This window comes from Carcharodon carcharias, chromosome 22, assembly GCF_017639515.1.
Source record: "Carcharodon carcharias isolate sCarCar2 chromosome 22, sCarCar2.pri, whole genome shotgun sequence".
In the NCBI taxonomy this organism is placed as follows: domain Eukaryota; kingdom Metazoa; phylum Chordata; class Chondrichthyes; order Lamniformes; family Lamnidae; genus Carcharodon; species Carcharodon carcharias.
In genome coordinates, this window is record NC_054488.1 from 14,572,900 (window position 1) to 14,588,946 (window position 16,047).

A 16,047-nucleotide genomic window follows, 5' to 3' on the forward strand; every position below is an offset into this window, starting at 1 on the left:
TGGCTGACCAAATACGCATACAAAACTCCCAATGACCAGCGAGGCAGGTTGAACAAAATAGAATGGGATGTGAAACTTGGACCTTAAAAGGAAGCATCCAGTAAAACTGAACCAATTGCAGTTACAGCTTTTGAGCATATCAGCATTCAGGCTGCACTTTGTGCAAAGTACAGAAAGCTCCCTTACTGAAATGAAATATATATTTTAAGCTTTCTTTTTCCTGCTTTCTCAACAGGCAGACAGAAAGGAGACCCAGAGCAATAGCACGATTACTGGATTTGACATTATCCTTGTGAAACAGATCAAGGGCAAACAAATGCAGAAAGAAATGGCAGAGTTTATTAGGGAAAGGTAATCACATGAATACATCACCTATATGTTTTACCTGTATTTTGTTTTTTAACTAAGTTCTTTGTATACTTCGAGAAACCATGCCTTTCCTTGGGGATGTGGCCCACTTTATGATGAATGTAGTTATGAAGAGATTGGCCACGTTTGTGTTAAGATGAAGAATTATCATTTATCCTCTTTGATCCATTGCAGAGGGAATTGGAAAGAAGCTATCCAATACTGTACATTGAATATTAAACTTGTTCAACTTAGTTGCCTTCCCTTTGTTTCTGTTGCTGTGAATTTACAGCATGACTGCTACTTTCGTATGACAGGGAAAGCTTATAATGGGATGTCTATTTTGGCACTAATTTACAGTCTTTGAGAAAAACACAGACTGCCTGTTGTATGGTTTGAATGAAATATTCTTTCCCGAGATAATGTGATGACTGAGTGTCAGATCTAACACTCATGCATGAACAATAACAAGTGGAGCTACAGACTTGTGTGAAACCCCTTTTTCCTACTGCTTTCTGTATCCCAGAGAGAGAAAAGAAAGCCTTGGATTTATTTAGAGCCCTTCACAACATAGGACATCCTAAAGTGCTTTTGAAGAAAGCCCCTGTTGCAAAGGAGGATCGCGGCAGCTAATTTGCACACAGTGAGGCCCCATAAAGGTCAATGTGATAATAGCCAGTAATCTCTTTATGTAGTGAGGTTGGTTGAGCGATAAACATTAACCAGGATACTGGGAGAACTCCCCTGTTCTTCAAAGTAGTGCCGTGGAATCTCTTGAGAGAGAAGACAGGGCCTTGATTCAATGTCTTATCCATCTCTGACAGTTCAGCACTCCCTCAGATTGGCGTTCAAGCCCTGGGAGGGGCACTTGAACCCGCAGTTTGCTGACTTGAGGCAAGGGTGAACCACTGAATTGTGACAGACCTTTTGAATGTATTTTCCTGGCCTCACCTGCTGGGAGTCCAGATTGTAACAGCGGGGGGTGTACTAGCAATTTCCTGATCCGTGCACTCCTCTAGGCAAGATTTTGTAACAGAAGATCTCATTCTGACCATCGGTCCTAGTGCACCCAGACAATGCAAATTCATAGGCCTGGACTGCTTGCTATGTTCACAATCCCAATATCTATTCATCTATCTCTGTATTTATGTTTGCCTGCAGCAATCCCCTTCCTAGGGCTAAAACGAGAACAGAATTACCTGGAAAAACTCAGCAGGACTGGCAGCATCGGCGGAGAAGAAAAGAGTTGATGTTTCGAGTCCTCATGACCCTTCAACAGAACTGGGTGAATCCAAGGATAGGGGTGAAATATAAGCTGGTTTAAGTTGGGGGTGGGGGGGGGTGTTGGGTAGGGGGGAGAGAAGTGGAGGGGAGGGGTGTGGTTGTAGGGACAAGCAAGCAGCGATAGGAGCATATAATCAAAAGATGTCACAGACAAAACAACAAAAGAACACAGAGGCATTGAAGTTACTGATATTATCTAAATGAAGGTGCTAATTAAGAATGGATGGTAGAGCACTCAAGGTACAGCTCTAGTGGGGGTGGGGGCATAAAAGATTTAAAAATAATGGAAATAGGTGGGAAAAGAAAAATCTATATAAATTATTGGAAAGAACAAAAGGAAGGGGGGAGAAACAGAAAGGGGGTGGGGATGGAGGAGGGAGTTCAAGATCTAAAGTTGTTGAATTCAATATTCAGTCCGGAAGGCTGTAAAGTGCCTAGTTGAAAGATGAGGTGCTGTTCCTCCAGTTTGCGTTGGGCTTCACTGGAACAATGCAGCAAGCCAAGGACAGACATGTGGGCAAGAGGGCAGGGTGGAGTGTTAAAATGGCAAGCGACAGGGAGGTTTGGGTCATTCTTGCGGACAGACCGCAGGTGTTCTGCAAAGCGGTCACCCAGTTTACGTTTGGTCTCTCCAATGTAGAGGAGACTGCATTGGGAGCAACGCATGCAGTAGACTAAATTGGGGGAAATGCAAGTGAAATACTGCTTCACTTGAAAGGAGTGTTTGGGCCTTTGGACGGTGAGGAGAGGGGAAGTGAAGGGGCAGGTGTTGCGTCTTTTGTGTGGGCATGGAGAGGTGCCATAGGTGGGGGTTGAGGTGTAGGGGGTGATGGAGGACTGGACCAGGGTGTCCCGGAGGGAATGATCCCTACGGAATGCTGCCAGGGGGTTGAGGAGAAGATGTGTTTGGTGGTAGCATCATGCTGGAGTTGGCGGAAATGGCGGAGGATGATCCTTTGAATGCGGAGGCTGGTGGGTTGATAAGTGAGGACAAGGGGGACCCTATCATGTTTCTGGGATGGAGGAGAAGGCGTGAGGGCGGATGCGCGGGAGATGGGCCGGACACGGGTCGGACACGGTTGAGGGCCCTGTCAACGACCGTGGGTGGAAAACCTCGGTTAAGGAAGAAGGAGGACATTTCAGAGGAACTGTTTTTGAAGGTAGCATCATCAGAACAAATGTGACGGAGGTGAAGGAACTGAGAGAATGGGATGGAGTCCTTACAGGAAGCGGGGTGTGAGGAGCTGTAGTCGAGGTAGCTGTGGGAGTCGGTAGGCTTGTAATGGATATTGGTGGACAGTCTATCAATAGAGATTGAGACAGTGAGGTCAAGGAGGGGAAGGGAAGTGTCAGAGATGGACCACGTGAAAATGATGGAGGGGTGGAGATTGGAAGCAAAATTAATAAATTTTTCCAAGTCCCGACGAGAGCATGAAGCAGCACCGAAGTAATCATCGATGTACCGGAGAAAGAGTTGTGGAAGGGGGCCGGAGTAGGACTGGAACAAGGAATGTTCCACATATCCCATAAAGAGACAGGCATAGCTGGGGCTCATGCGGGTACCCATAGCCACACCTTTTATTTCGAGGAAGTGAGAGGTCTCTTTATGGGGTACGTGGAACATTCCTTGTTCCAGTCCTACTCCGGCCCCCTTCCACAGCTCTTTCTCCGGTACATCAATGATTACTTCAGTGCTGCTTCATGCTCCCGTCGGGACTTGGAAAAATTTATTAATTTTGCTTCCAATCTCCACCCCTCCATCATTTTCACGTGGTCCATCTCTGACACTTCCCTTCCCCTCCTTGACCTCACTGTCTCAATCTCTAGTGATAGACTGTCCACCAATATCCATTACAAGCCTACCGACTCCCACAGCTACCTCGACTACAGCTCCTCACACCCCGCTTCCTGTAAGGACTCCATCCCATTCTCTCAGTTCCTTCGCCTCCGTCGCATCTGTTCTGATGATGCTACCTTCAAAAACAGTTCCTCTGACATGTCCTCCTTCTTCCTTAACTGAGGTTTTCCACCCACGGTCGTTGACAGGGCCCTCAACTGTGTCCAGCCCATCACCTGCGCATCCGCCCTCACGCCTTCTCCTCCCTCCCAGAAACATGATAGGGTCCTCCTTGTCCTCACTTATCACCCCACCAGCCTCCGCATTCAAAGGATCATCCTCTGCCATTTCCGCCAACTCCAGCATGATGCTACCACCAAACACATCTTCCCTTCACCCCCCCGGTGGCATTCCGTAGGGATCATTCCCTCCAGGACACCCTGGTCCACTCCTCCATCACCCCCTACTACTCAACCCCCACCTATGGCACCTCCCCATGCCCACACAAAAGATGCAACACCTGCCCCTTCACTTCCTCTCTCTTCACCGTCCAAGGGCCCAAACACTCCTTTCAAGTGAAGCAGCATTTCATTTGCATTTCCCCCAACTTAGTCTACTGCATTCGCTGCTCCCAATGCGGTCTCCTCTACATTGGAGAGACCAAACGTAAACTGGGCGACCGCTTTGCAGAACACCTGCGGTCTGTCTGCAAGAATGACCCAAACCTCCCTGTCGCTTGCCATTTTAACACTCCACACTGCTGTCTTGCCCACATGTCTGTCCTTGGCTTGCTGCATTGTTCCAGTGAAGCCCAGCGCAAACTGGAGGAACAGCACCTCATCTTTCAACTAGGCACTTTACAGCCTTCCGGACTGAATATTGAATTCAATAACTCCTTCCTCCATCCCTTTCTGTTTCTTTTCCCTTCCTTTTGTTCTTTCCAATAATTTATATAGATTTTTCTTTTCCCACCTATTTCCATTATTTTTAAACCTTTTATGCCCCCCCCCACCCCCACTAGAGCTATACCTTGAGTGCTGTACCATCCATTCTTAATTAGCACATCCGTTTAGATAATATCACCAACTTCAACACCTCTGTGTTCTTTTGTTCTTTTGTCTGTGACATCTTTTGATTATCTGCTCTTATCACTGCTTACTTGTCCCTACAACCACACCCCCCCTCCACTTCTCGCCCCCTACCCAAAACCACCTCCCCCTGCCATAAACCAGCTTATATTTCACCCCTCTCCTTGGATTCACCCAGTTCTGTTGAAGGGTCATGAGGACTCGAAAGTCAACTCTTTTCTGCTCCGCCGATGCTGCCAGACCTGCTGAGTTTTTCCAGGTTATTCTGTTTTTGTTTTGGATTTTCAGCATCCGCAGTTTTTTGTTTTTGTCCCTTCCCAGGGCTGGCTGGCTGAGAATGGATGTGCAGAGTACACTCGCTGAGGGCCACCGGTTAGGGGGAGATGAGCTGTAACCACATTATGAGCACCACTGTTACAGGATGTTTTAGATAATTACACATAGGAGTCGGTTTTAAGTTCCCAAAAGGCTGGAGCTAGGTAAACTCTTTGTTTTATGTTCCACCCAATTTGCCTTTCTATTACGGGGTAAGATGTAATACAGGCAGCTGACCCACTGCGATCAGTCTCCCTCCTGGTGGGAACAATTAAAGTGGACTGTGTCAAGTATGATAAATTCTGTACATCTACTCCCTTTCAACACATGTTTTGGGGCATCTATATTTTTGGATGAATCAGCATTTATTTGAGATGGCTTTGGTTTCACTCTTTCCACTGTTGGACTCCCCACAGTTACTTCATGAACTAAAATTAGAACAGGATTGCTGTTTTGTTTGTTGCTTCCCTTTTCTGTCAAGATTATCTGTTTTTCTGTGTTTGTACCCATTATCTACTCCAGCCGCGTCCTGGTAACCCGGTAAGATTAACTGACTCGGTAGTCAAAAGCAATGGTCCACTGCTTTCCCAACAATCAATGGCCAAAAAAAAAACATAAACATAAACAGTTACAGAGCTAGTTTGACACCATCATAAGTGCACAAAATCCCAAACTAAGGAATGTTTCTGGAATTCATCCTATAGATTTGCTCAGCAAATCCAGTGTGGAAATTCCAGAAGACTTTATAACTGTCGGGGTGGTTTTATTGCATGAATTGAATTCAGTCACTTGATTCAGAACAATTGCTCCGCAGCAATTTTGTGGGTGTGCTTTGTATTTACAAACTTGGACTCTTAGCTTAGATGGTCCGTCAGTGGTGCTAGTTGATACTGTAAACAGTCTGACCACCTTACACTCAAGGGTGTATACATTCTTCCCAATATCCAACGATATGATAGCGTGATAAAAACAAAAAAACTGCGGATGCTGGAAATCCAAAACAAAAACAGAATTACCTGGAAAAACTCAGCAGGTCTGTTGAAGGGTCATGAGGACTTGAAACGTGAACTCTTTTCTTCTCCGCCGATGCTGGCAGACCTGCTGAGTTTTTCCAAGTAATTCTGTTTTTGATATGATAGCGTGACTCAGGGATGCGACAGTAGTATTCCGTTGTGATCTGAACAGGGATACCCGAGTCCCTCATGTATTGTTTCAAAATTCCAAAGGCAAACACTTGACAAGCTGAGGCCAGATATGAACCATTAAGTGAGTTTGTTTCACAGTATGTGACCATAGAAAGTCAAAGTTGTCATCAATTTCACAAATTTCGATCAGTATAAGCTTGCTTTGTGTAATGACACAAAAATAATCAAGAAACGTGACACTCCACATCATTGTGGATCACCCTGTTTGACTAGAGCAGAGTAATTCCTAAATACTCCTCCGTTCTAATCTTGCAGCCTTTGACAGACCTCTATTTTAAAATTTGGACTGATTGCCTGCGTCTCTGTTTATTTGTTCTCCTCTGTGGCCATAAAGGAAATTTTGCCAGATTGCCCCTGCCGAGTTCCCAAGACAAGGATCTTCCCAACACCATTGTGAGGTGTTTATTGATTATGAAGACGAGCTAACAAACGGCTTCTTGTTTAACATCTTCAGGAAGAGCAACTTTCAATAACACATTAACCGTCAATCATTTGAGTATTTTCAAACTCGTATGAATACAGTATTGTTTGAAACATGAACCTAGCCTTATTTTCCGTATGGTTTCTTGGAAATTTCTTGAACTGTGACGCGAGAATATTGAACGTATATTGGGTGATAGAAATGTGACATATGGTTTGCACATGCACACGTGCACACACACGTATATACGCACACAATGATTAAAGTGTTTCAGATTGCTGATTTTCATTACGGAAGTTAAACATTTTCATTTCAATGTAATTGTGGGTTTATTAACAGATGTACTTAGTTTTAAAACCAGATTCATAGGATTGAAGGCTAATTTCCTACGTGTATTTCCCTGTCAGGCCCGCGGTAGGTATCGTGATATTGGGCACAGAGAATATTGCACCAGCCAATCAGCCCACCTGCGTTTGGAATTGGCGAATAATACAAAATAGAGCAGGCCATTCAGCCCATTGTGCCAGGCCTGGCTCTTTGGCAGAAATATCCAATTAATCCCAGTTTCTTGCTCTTTTATGTCCTTTTGTTCAAGTGGAAGGAAAATCAAGCAGCTTGCGTCAAGGGTGCTCAGTCCCTCTTGACCACAGATGGGTAGAGCTGTATTAACAGAATATGTTTTGAGTTTATGTGACATTCTGTTATGTGCCAACGGTATAATGCTTTGTCTAGGAGTACAGAAGTGGAAAATCATCCTTTTGTGTTGTAAGGGATATCTATTCAGAACAATATGGTATATTTTTCTGTTCAAAGGATTAAAATTGAAGAGGAATATGCCAAAAACCTAGCAAAGCTGTCCCAGAGCCCACTGGCGGGCATGGAGGAAGGGTGAGTTCACCATTTTATAGTCATTTATTTGTTCTTGAACTCTGCTGTAACTTTGAATGGGAAATGTTCCTAATTGGAACTGCAGCCATGAGCTGATTTTGTTTTTGTAAGTAGAGATTTCAAGCAAAACTTGCCACTGTATAATTAGGAGGTGACACAGTTCAGACAGTTGGGCAGTCCCTGCTAGCAACCAAACATGCAAGAGGGATTTCCATATCTCTACAGTAAGGTTCGAGCAACAAGAATTTCATCAGGAGCGCTATGATTGAAGAAGTTGTTTTATATATTCCTTTTGTATTTGAATTAATCAAGAACCTAGCAGTAATTGGCTTTGTGCGCTCATTAATGCCATGTCTTTGTTAATAATTTGTGAGGACTATTGTCTGTGGGGTGAATTGAACAAATCAATCTAACCAAGATGCATAGATAGAAAGGAGAAGGCAGAAATAAACTACTGTAGCAGAACAGCAGAAGCCGGAGTAGACCAGTTTTGGCCTCTTCCTGACCACTGCCACTCTGACATGAGGACGCACAGAGTGGTTATCCTTCAGGAGAGAGAGTCATACCATTACCACATGCCAGGATTGGCCAGTTAGTTTTAATGCCAATTGCCATATGATTGAATTGTATTTGTGTCTTTGTCCAAACGGCATTTCAATAATAATTAATCACTATTAGAAAGAAAGATTTGCATTTATATAACACCTTTCACAACCTCAGGACAGCCAGTGAAGTATTTTTGAAGTGTAATTTGTTGTCATGTAGAAAATGCGGCAGCCAATTTGCACATAGCAAGATCCCACAAAACAGCAATGTACTAATGGCCAGGTAATCAGTTTTGCGATGTTGGTTGAGGGAAAAATATTAGTCTGGACACCTGGAATATCTCCCCTCTTCCTCTTCAAAATAATGCAATGGCATCTTTTACATGGGGGCAGCTGGGGCCTCAGTTTAATGTCACATTCAAAGGCAATGCCTCCAATAGCACTGCACTGGAGTGTTAGTCTTGGTTTTTATGATCAAGTCCTAGAGTCAAATCCATAATTTTCTGACTCGGCGGCGAGATTATCATCATCTGAGCCACAGTTGACACAATGTTTTAGCCTTTTCTTTTGGAGGCAGCATAGTGGACATCCCCAAAAATGATTGCTATCAAGGATCTTATTACAAAGGATGTATTTTTTGCAGTAACAGTAAGATCTATTTGTAAGTGTTTTTAGTAAATGGGATCCTCCAACAGTAGTAAGGTTTTGAATTTTGGCTAACTGGTTTTGTAATGTTACACAATATTCGGAATCTTCCATGAAACTCCACAGTGTTTAGTTTGGGAATATAAATATCTCAAGGCCAAAAGCAAGGCGGTAATGTTAAATTTATGTTGAACATTGGGTAAACCACACTTGCAGATCAGGGCATGTTGGCTTGGGTATTGGTATTGTTGAGACAGGCTGTAGGTTGGTGCTTATGGAGGGGCGAGAGATTGTAGATTGGGGTCAGGGAGAGGCAGTGGAAAGGCCAAAGGCTTCCTTGAGGAATTGGGAGGCATGGCCCACAAGGAGTGTTATACAAAAACATTTGCATTCTGGAACTGCCAGCTCCCACTGCCAGGTTTACAGATCTTTGGGAAGCCCAGCTGACAGCAGTTAAATTTAAGTCATATCCTAATTGCACAGTAGAAACCTAGTTTTAAGTATGTTAATTAAGTGTCCTGTCTCTGCAAGATGGGTTGCTTTTGCCCCTCAATGCTCGTCGCTGTAAAAATTCAACATGTGCATACGTGGTTCATTTTTTTTTTCGGGCTTCATCCACATGCACACACACACACACACCCACATGTGTGCACACACCCACACGCGTGCACACACCAACACACGTGCACACACCCACACGCGTGCACACACCCACACATGCGTGCACCCACACGCATGCACACACCCATACGCATGCACACGCACACGCACCCACATGTGTGCACGCGCACGCATGCAGACAAACACGTGCGTGCGCACCTCCACACACTCTCACACACCTACACACACACAACCACCACACACACACACAACCACCACACACACACACTCACTCACTCACACTCTCGCTCTCTCTCACACACACACACACACACACACTCACTCACTCACTCACTCACTCACTCTCTCTCTCTCTCGCTCTCTCTCACACACAGACACACACACACACAGACCTCCTCTTGCCCGTTGTAGGGGAAGGGGGTACTTACTATTGAGGCCAACATTTCTGAGGAGCTATGTTCATCATGCCACACTGACATACATGTTAACAGCTTGTCTCTGTTCTGCAGAAGCCCATTGGATTTCACTGACAGAAACATATCCTTGTAAATTGATACCACTTACCTTCACACTTTGACCAGGGCTTTAGCTTCTGGCTGTCACAAATTAAAATGAGAGTGATTATTCCCTGAAAGGTACTTTGAAAGTACACCCATTAATCCACAACATATTGCATCTTCTCTATGACAGCCTTTGGAAATGGCAAAAAAAATCTTCAACACCAATGTTTTGATAGAACTTTATTCAGCTTATTAAACTCTGAAAGCAATGTGGGTTTGCTCCATATAAGAATCATTTGTGTATTTACATAAATGTTAAACCCAGCACAGATTAAAAGCTAACATTAGTAAGCCATACTGAAGCTTGACGAGCTCACTGAAATCCTTTTACACTTGTCCTCTTACAATTTACTCCCCCATGAAGGCCCTGACCCTTGTTTGGAAATGGGTCCATCGTTGTTGGCAGTACTCCAGCACCTCAATCAACCGACCATTCTTTGAGTCCAGATGGTAAATGTTGGTGGGCAAGTCAAGCATAAAGAGCATTGCAGATAAACACAATCCTGTCCTTGTCAGATGGTCAAACATGCACACTTTTGATGGAGTCACTGGGTAGCATTCAGAAGCTGAAATGCTGCTTGTTTTTTAACCTCTGATCTAGCTCAGAGGCACTGATGTCCGTTTTGGCACCTCAAGAGGTGCCCTGGTTGGCAGGACAAAACTCCACACTAGACAGTAGCTTTGGTCTGTGTAGGCTTGGTACCACACCAGCCACATTCACAATTGAGTTGGAGACTCATTTCTCAACCATGCAATTTTTGTAAATGACTTGTCTGCATGGCTACAGGATTAGAGTTGAGACTTTCTTCCAGCACTTATAACTCATTCACAGCAAAAAAAAAAGGCTGTGTAAATAGACTTGAGTCTCCTTATGAACCAAACTCACATTATTATATGTGCCATGGAATTAACAGGTACTACTCAATTACAGTGCAGTGCACCAAATACCACCTTGTTCTATCTATTCAGAAAGGCACTGTGGTTACCGCATCCACATGCCAAAAACTTGGCTTCCAAAAGCAGACCATTAACTTAAGGGTGGCACCGGATCTCAAGGAGGATGGCGAAAACATTTTAAGAACACTCTGAAGGCCTCATTGAAAAAGAGACAAATTGATATTGTTGCATAGGAGGAAGTTGACACAAGCCATACCATTTAACGGAGCCTCATCCAACAAGCTGTACCACAGTTAGAAACTGGCTGCATATACTCTGCTGCCAGAAAAATCTTACTCTAACTCCTGGGTAACTACAGAACTGACCCCCAATCACTCACACTGACTTCCCCCTCACCCCCAACCACCTCACAGAGAAACGACGGAGGTGGAAAGAAAGGGAGCAGAACCCTGGCTTGAGCGTACCCTCTTCCTCAGGGCAACTCTTGCCCTCTCTGCCCAAAGATCCATGGCTCCAGGATTGGCCTGCTGAATCACCTGAGGACACGCAAATTGTGAAGCCTGGCAGACGCCATCCTCGGGATGGATGACGATGTGAAACAACAAACTTTTACATTCAGGCCATAAGCTAATAGTAAGGTTTGGTTGGTAGTAAGACAGTGGCACAGTAGCAGAAATGCACAGTAAGATGTTAATGGTACAAGTGCTTAGAAAGCAATAAAGACAGAAGGAGTCCCTGGAAGGATGGTATGTGTTAGCCTATTAATTTATTTTTGCATCACCTGATTGTCTGGAAGACTTGAGATGAAATGAGATTCCTTAGACTTCTTGGGGCAGTATTTACATAGAGTGAGGGATGACATTTCTGCCCAACATGGGGGCCATGTGTCAATTGGGTTGAATTGAAAATAAAAGTAAGTCGTTATGGTCGTTATTATATCGGAAGAAGCTTTTTATTTCAAAGGTGGTGGGTTGGTGGGGGAGTCAGTGAGGTGGGTAGTTAGGTAGGTGAGTGGGTAGGTGGGTGGGGTCTGAGGAGTAGTTGGGTGGTTGGGGTTTAGTGTGGTTGAGCGGGAATAGCCAGGGGGGTTGGCTGGGGGAGGGTAGTCACAGGCTCAGTGAGGTTGTTGGGGGTGGAGGGGAAGTCAGTGTGAGTGATTGGGGGTCAGTTCTGTAGTTACCCAGGAGTTAGAGTAGGATTCTTCTGTGTAACATTTCCTGGATAACTATTCAGGTAAGTAAATCAGAACTGCCTGAAGTCTCCACCTCTAACTCAGAGCTGAAGACTTTTGCGGAGGGTCCTGGGGAGCAGGGGAATCGCCCATCGGAAGTTCAAACTTCCCGGACAATTTCCACGAAGGGCAGTACATCGGGACTTCCGCGGGGTTTTGATGCGCATCTTGTGTCATAAGTCCAGCCTCCGACATTCCAGAGACTGGAAGATCTGGATGGTTAAATATTTTATTTTCAAACGTACAGGCATTAGAGTAGTGATGTGGAACTTTCAGAGATGCCTTAGCACGGGTAGCCTTTGCCTGCAATGGCTGATGGATTACGAAACTGTCAGTATTTTGCCCATTCTTTTAATTTGCATGCAATGCGGGTGTCATTTTCTAAGATGATGTCAGAACCCAGTGTTGATATAGGGCAAAGGAAAGTTTAAATCCAGTGAATTGTATTAATTTCTCTGGTCTGTGGACACATTAAGATTTCAAGGAAAAATTGCGTAGCATCAAGGTAAACTTCAATTGCATTAACCCCTGAGTACAGGTGGTGGAGCTAACAAAGAAGCCCAGTTGCCTTCCATTGAGATTGCGGATTTGTTTGGACCACTTTGTGCATTGACCACTGACTTTACTGATCTTAAATAAAGGCCGGGATCTTCCAGTCTCGCCGAAAGTCAATGGACCACCCCATCCCCTGCAGCGGCTCCCATCATGGCAGGGGCGGAAAATCCCGGCCAAAGTATTTGGAAAAACGTGAGCTGTGTCTGCTCACAATTTGGATTTACTGTGTCAATGGGTGAGGTTCGCCATCAGCAGTGTCGATGTACAAACTTCCCCTTTTCTCGCTTTCCTCTAAATAAGTTCTGCTTAAAAGCTGTTATTCAAGAGCTAGAACCGGTTTTGCTTTTTTGAGTTATTTCGTCTTATTGGGGTTATAGGTGAAGTTGGAAAGCTGCATAGAAAGCTATGAAGTCACATAAATGTTGTTAAAGATGTACGCTGCTGTGTACATCCTTAACGTGTCAGTACAACTGCCTCTCCCCTGAATAAAATGCAAATATTGAGGAGAAAAGTAGATATAAAAGACTCCTGGGTGAACTTTTCAGCTTTGCTTTTTGAAGATTTCGGTGTTGGCATGGAGTCTAGTGATTTCTTTACTAACATTGCAAATGCTAACATCAAACACTCCCAGTCAGCTAAATCATGGGCCAAATGCAGAGTAAATCCTGAAGGACTGAATTCTTTTGTCATTTTCTCTGATTGTTACTGCAGTGACACGTAATGTGCCTAAACTCAAAACTACATCTCAGACCCCACTGGTCTGTTTCCACTTCTTAAACCAGCCATTCTTAATTTCTAGAATTTGAACAAGATTGCCGGTTTAGAACAGTTCATACCAAAATTGTGGTCCATTGCAGGCACGTGCCAGCTCTGAAACTGCTCAAATTTCTGAATTTGTCTGCTGAAACTGATTTTACTTTGAACCTTTCAAAATCAGCCAGACAGGAACATTTCATCCCACCAGTGTTGGCTGCATTTTAACCTAAGTGCCAAAAATTTGAAAAAAAAAGTCTTGAAAATAACATAAGCTTTGTCTTTAGAATTTTTTTTTAATGTTGGACATTTTCTTCGTGCTGTGAAATGTTAAGGTCAATAGTAACCACGAGTAGGAGAGATGATGAGAAAGAGCAGGAAGTTATGGTTAGATGATCCTATACTTGGCTTTTAAAGCCTGAAGAGGTCCTGGGAAAATGTAAAGTAATAAATGATGCAATGAGTTTGAGAGCCAAGGTTGCAAGGCTCCACTTTTAAAATGGGCTGTCACTTGACGAGAGCAGAGAATATAGTATCAGCTGTTCCCAATGCAAAGTCTCCATTTGCGGGAGTGGGAGAGATCAGTGTACTTGATTCAAGATATGCTCAATTTCTGGCCATTCATTTTAACGATCGGAAAATTGGGAGCACTACAAATTGGCCATACAGACCTCCACGCCTAACTCTCTGATCTAGACTCCTGCCAAGTGAGACTCCGCACTGGGAATGTAGCCTGACAAAACTTACTCTTTCTGATTGCACACTCCTGGCACAGAGCCTTTCCCCATTGCGGGTGCTTATTAGGAAGGCACGTTTACCAGGAAGAGGCTCATATCCTGATTTCATTCATTACAATTAATGGTCACACAGAAAAGATGTAGGAATGTGCTAAATGGATTATAGCTGACGTCAAAGCGGGCTGGGTATTGAGAATTTAGTACAAATTTAATCAGAGTGACAACTACAATTAATCTAAATGTATAAAGCAGTGTTTCTGTCTTTCATTAATGCTTAGCTTATTTTAAAATAGGAATTTATCACTTCTAAAGTGGCTTTTTATCTATATATTAGTGGTATGAAATACTTTGCCACTGCTAGGCAGATATATCATTAAAGAAGATTACATGTGATTGTAAGGGTTGGTAGGTGCCAGATATAAATACTCTAGATGTGAAGGCATGTCGGGCACATGTTTCATGTTTCACTGCAACCTCAATCAAAATGTCTCCTGCTCAGTTACATCTTGCAGAGCCAACTAAGTGTCCAATGCTGGAACTGCAAAAACAAACAACTCGCATTTATAAAGTGCTTTTAATGTAGAAAAACATCTCAAGGTCCTTCAGAGGTGTAAGGAAATCAGATGTTGAATCAAAGGAGGAGAGATTAGAAGGGATGATCAAAAGCTTGGTCAGCGATATGGCTTTTATGAAGGGGTGTAAAGGAGTAATAGGGCATGGAGATACACAGGGGTTTACAGATTATCAGTAGTTTACAGAGGAAGCCTTGGGTGTGTATCCAGTTCATATTTACTTTGGTGTGAAATAAAAGAACATTTCCCTCACCATGTTTAGTATGATAGTTTTCCCTCAGTAGATGAATGTTCAGTAGAGGGCAGTTGAGTTACAATATGTGTGCAGCTTTAGCTATGTTTGACACTGGAGGGGATAGTAACACTGTTTCTCATCAGAGATTGTCCCAGCCTTGGTGTCCAATTTTAACGTCAGTGCAAAGTGGTTCGGACTTTCTACTTATGTTTCAACCTTCAAATGTGAGCAGTGTACTCAGCTGCAAAACCTTTTACAAAAAGATGAGCAAGCACTGGGTCGCATTATCATAGGGATCATGAACAAAGCTAAAAAGATTGTAGCAGTACAAAGCATTAGACAGAGTCCATCTATCTGCTGGTCACCTAATTTTAGAATTTGATTTCCCTTGACTGTCTGAAGTGGTGACTGACCATCTAAAGATTTAACTTTTAGGTGAAGATTCAGCCAACTGAGCCATTTTTTTTTGAGAAAAGAAAAACTTTGAGGAGTCCAAATGAAAGTTTTCAATTCTGTAAGAGGAATTGAGAAAGTTGCTCATTATGGACAAGGGTTTAAATATCAGAGATATGTGTTTAAGAGTTAGAAATTGTGATCAGCACTGTTCCTGTATGTAATGTAAAAAAAATGCTGTTTTAATATAGGTATTATTCTGAAATAGTGCAGAGGAAAGTTTCCTATATGTATGTTAAAATGTCATATAAACACAGTGCTGACTGGAATTTGTATTTGTAAGAAGGGTAGTTAGGCAGAAGTTTTGTACTAATGGTAATAGATTCAAATTACCAAGGACATTACTGAAGCAGACATTATGTGGATGAAAAATCACCTCGGTAGCTATGTACCAGATTTGTCAACATGTTCAATGTGTTTGTAATGCCATTATACATAGTGAATAAAGAAGATCTTACCCAGGAGGAAATAAAATGTGTTTTAGAATAAAGCAGAGTTTGCAGAATACAATGAAGTTAGTAATTTGGAATTGATATCAAAAATGGATGCCCTGTTGTTACATTTCCAGTTCCTAAAAGTCCTTATGTTCTTTATTTTGTCTGTCCCTGACAGCACCTTGGGAGAGTCTTGGACACAGGTGAAGAAAAGTTTGGCAGATGAGGCCGAGGTTCATTTAAAGTTTTCGTCGAAGGTAATAAATCATTTTACCGATTAACCCACTTCAATGACAGAAAGATAAATACAAACCCAACTCAGTTGCACGAGTAACACTAAACCTGTTGCCCTGGTAAAGAAGCCTGAGGATAACGATTCTTGGAGTTTTAGTTTCTCTTGCTTTCTTCCCAGTCTCAACAGTT

At 43.2% G+C, this 16,047-nt stretch overlaps 1 protein-coding gene across 5 annotated transcripts in view; it reads left to right on the forward strand.

Annotated features, from left to right (window-relative positions):
* The window catches only part of gas7b (growth arrest-specific 7b), a 425,852-nt gene that overhangs the window by 361,176 nt on the left and 48,629 nt on the right, over window positions 1-16,047 (forward strand). For all 5 annotated transcript variants that reach the window (XM_041216593.1, XM_041216594.1, XM_041216595.1 and 2 more), the window contains 3 exons: window positions 236-351; window positions 7,312-7,386; window positions 15,803-15,881. In XM_041216593.1, the coding sequence (XP_041072527.1) occupies window positions 236-351; window positions 7,312-7,386; window positions 15,803-15,881 (270 nt within the window). The remainder of the gene's footprint in view (window positions 1-235; window positions 352-7,311; window positions 7,387-15,802; window positions 15,882-16,047) is intronic.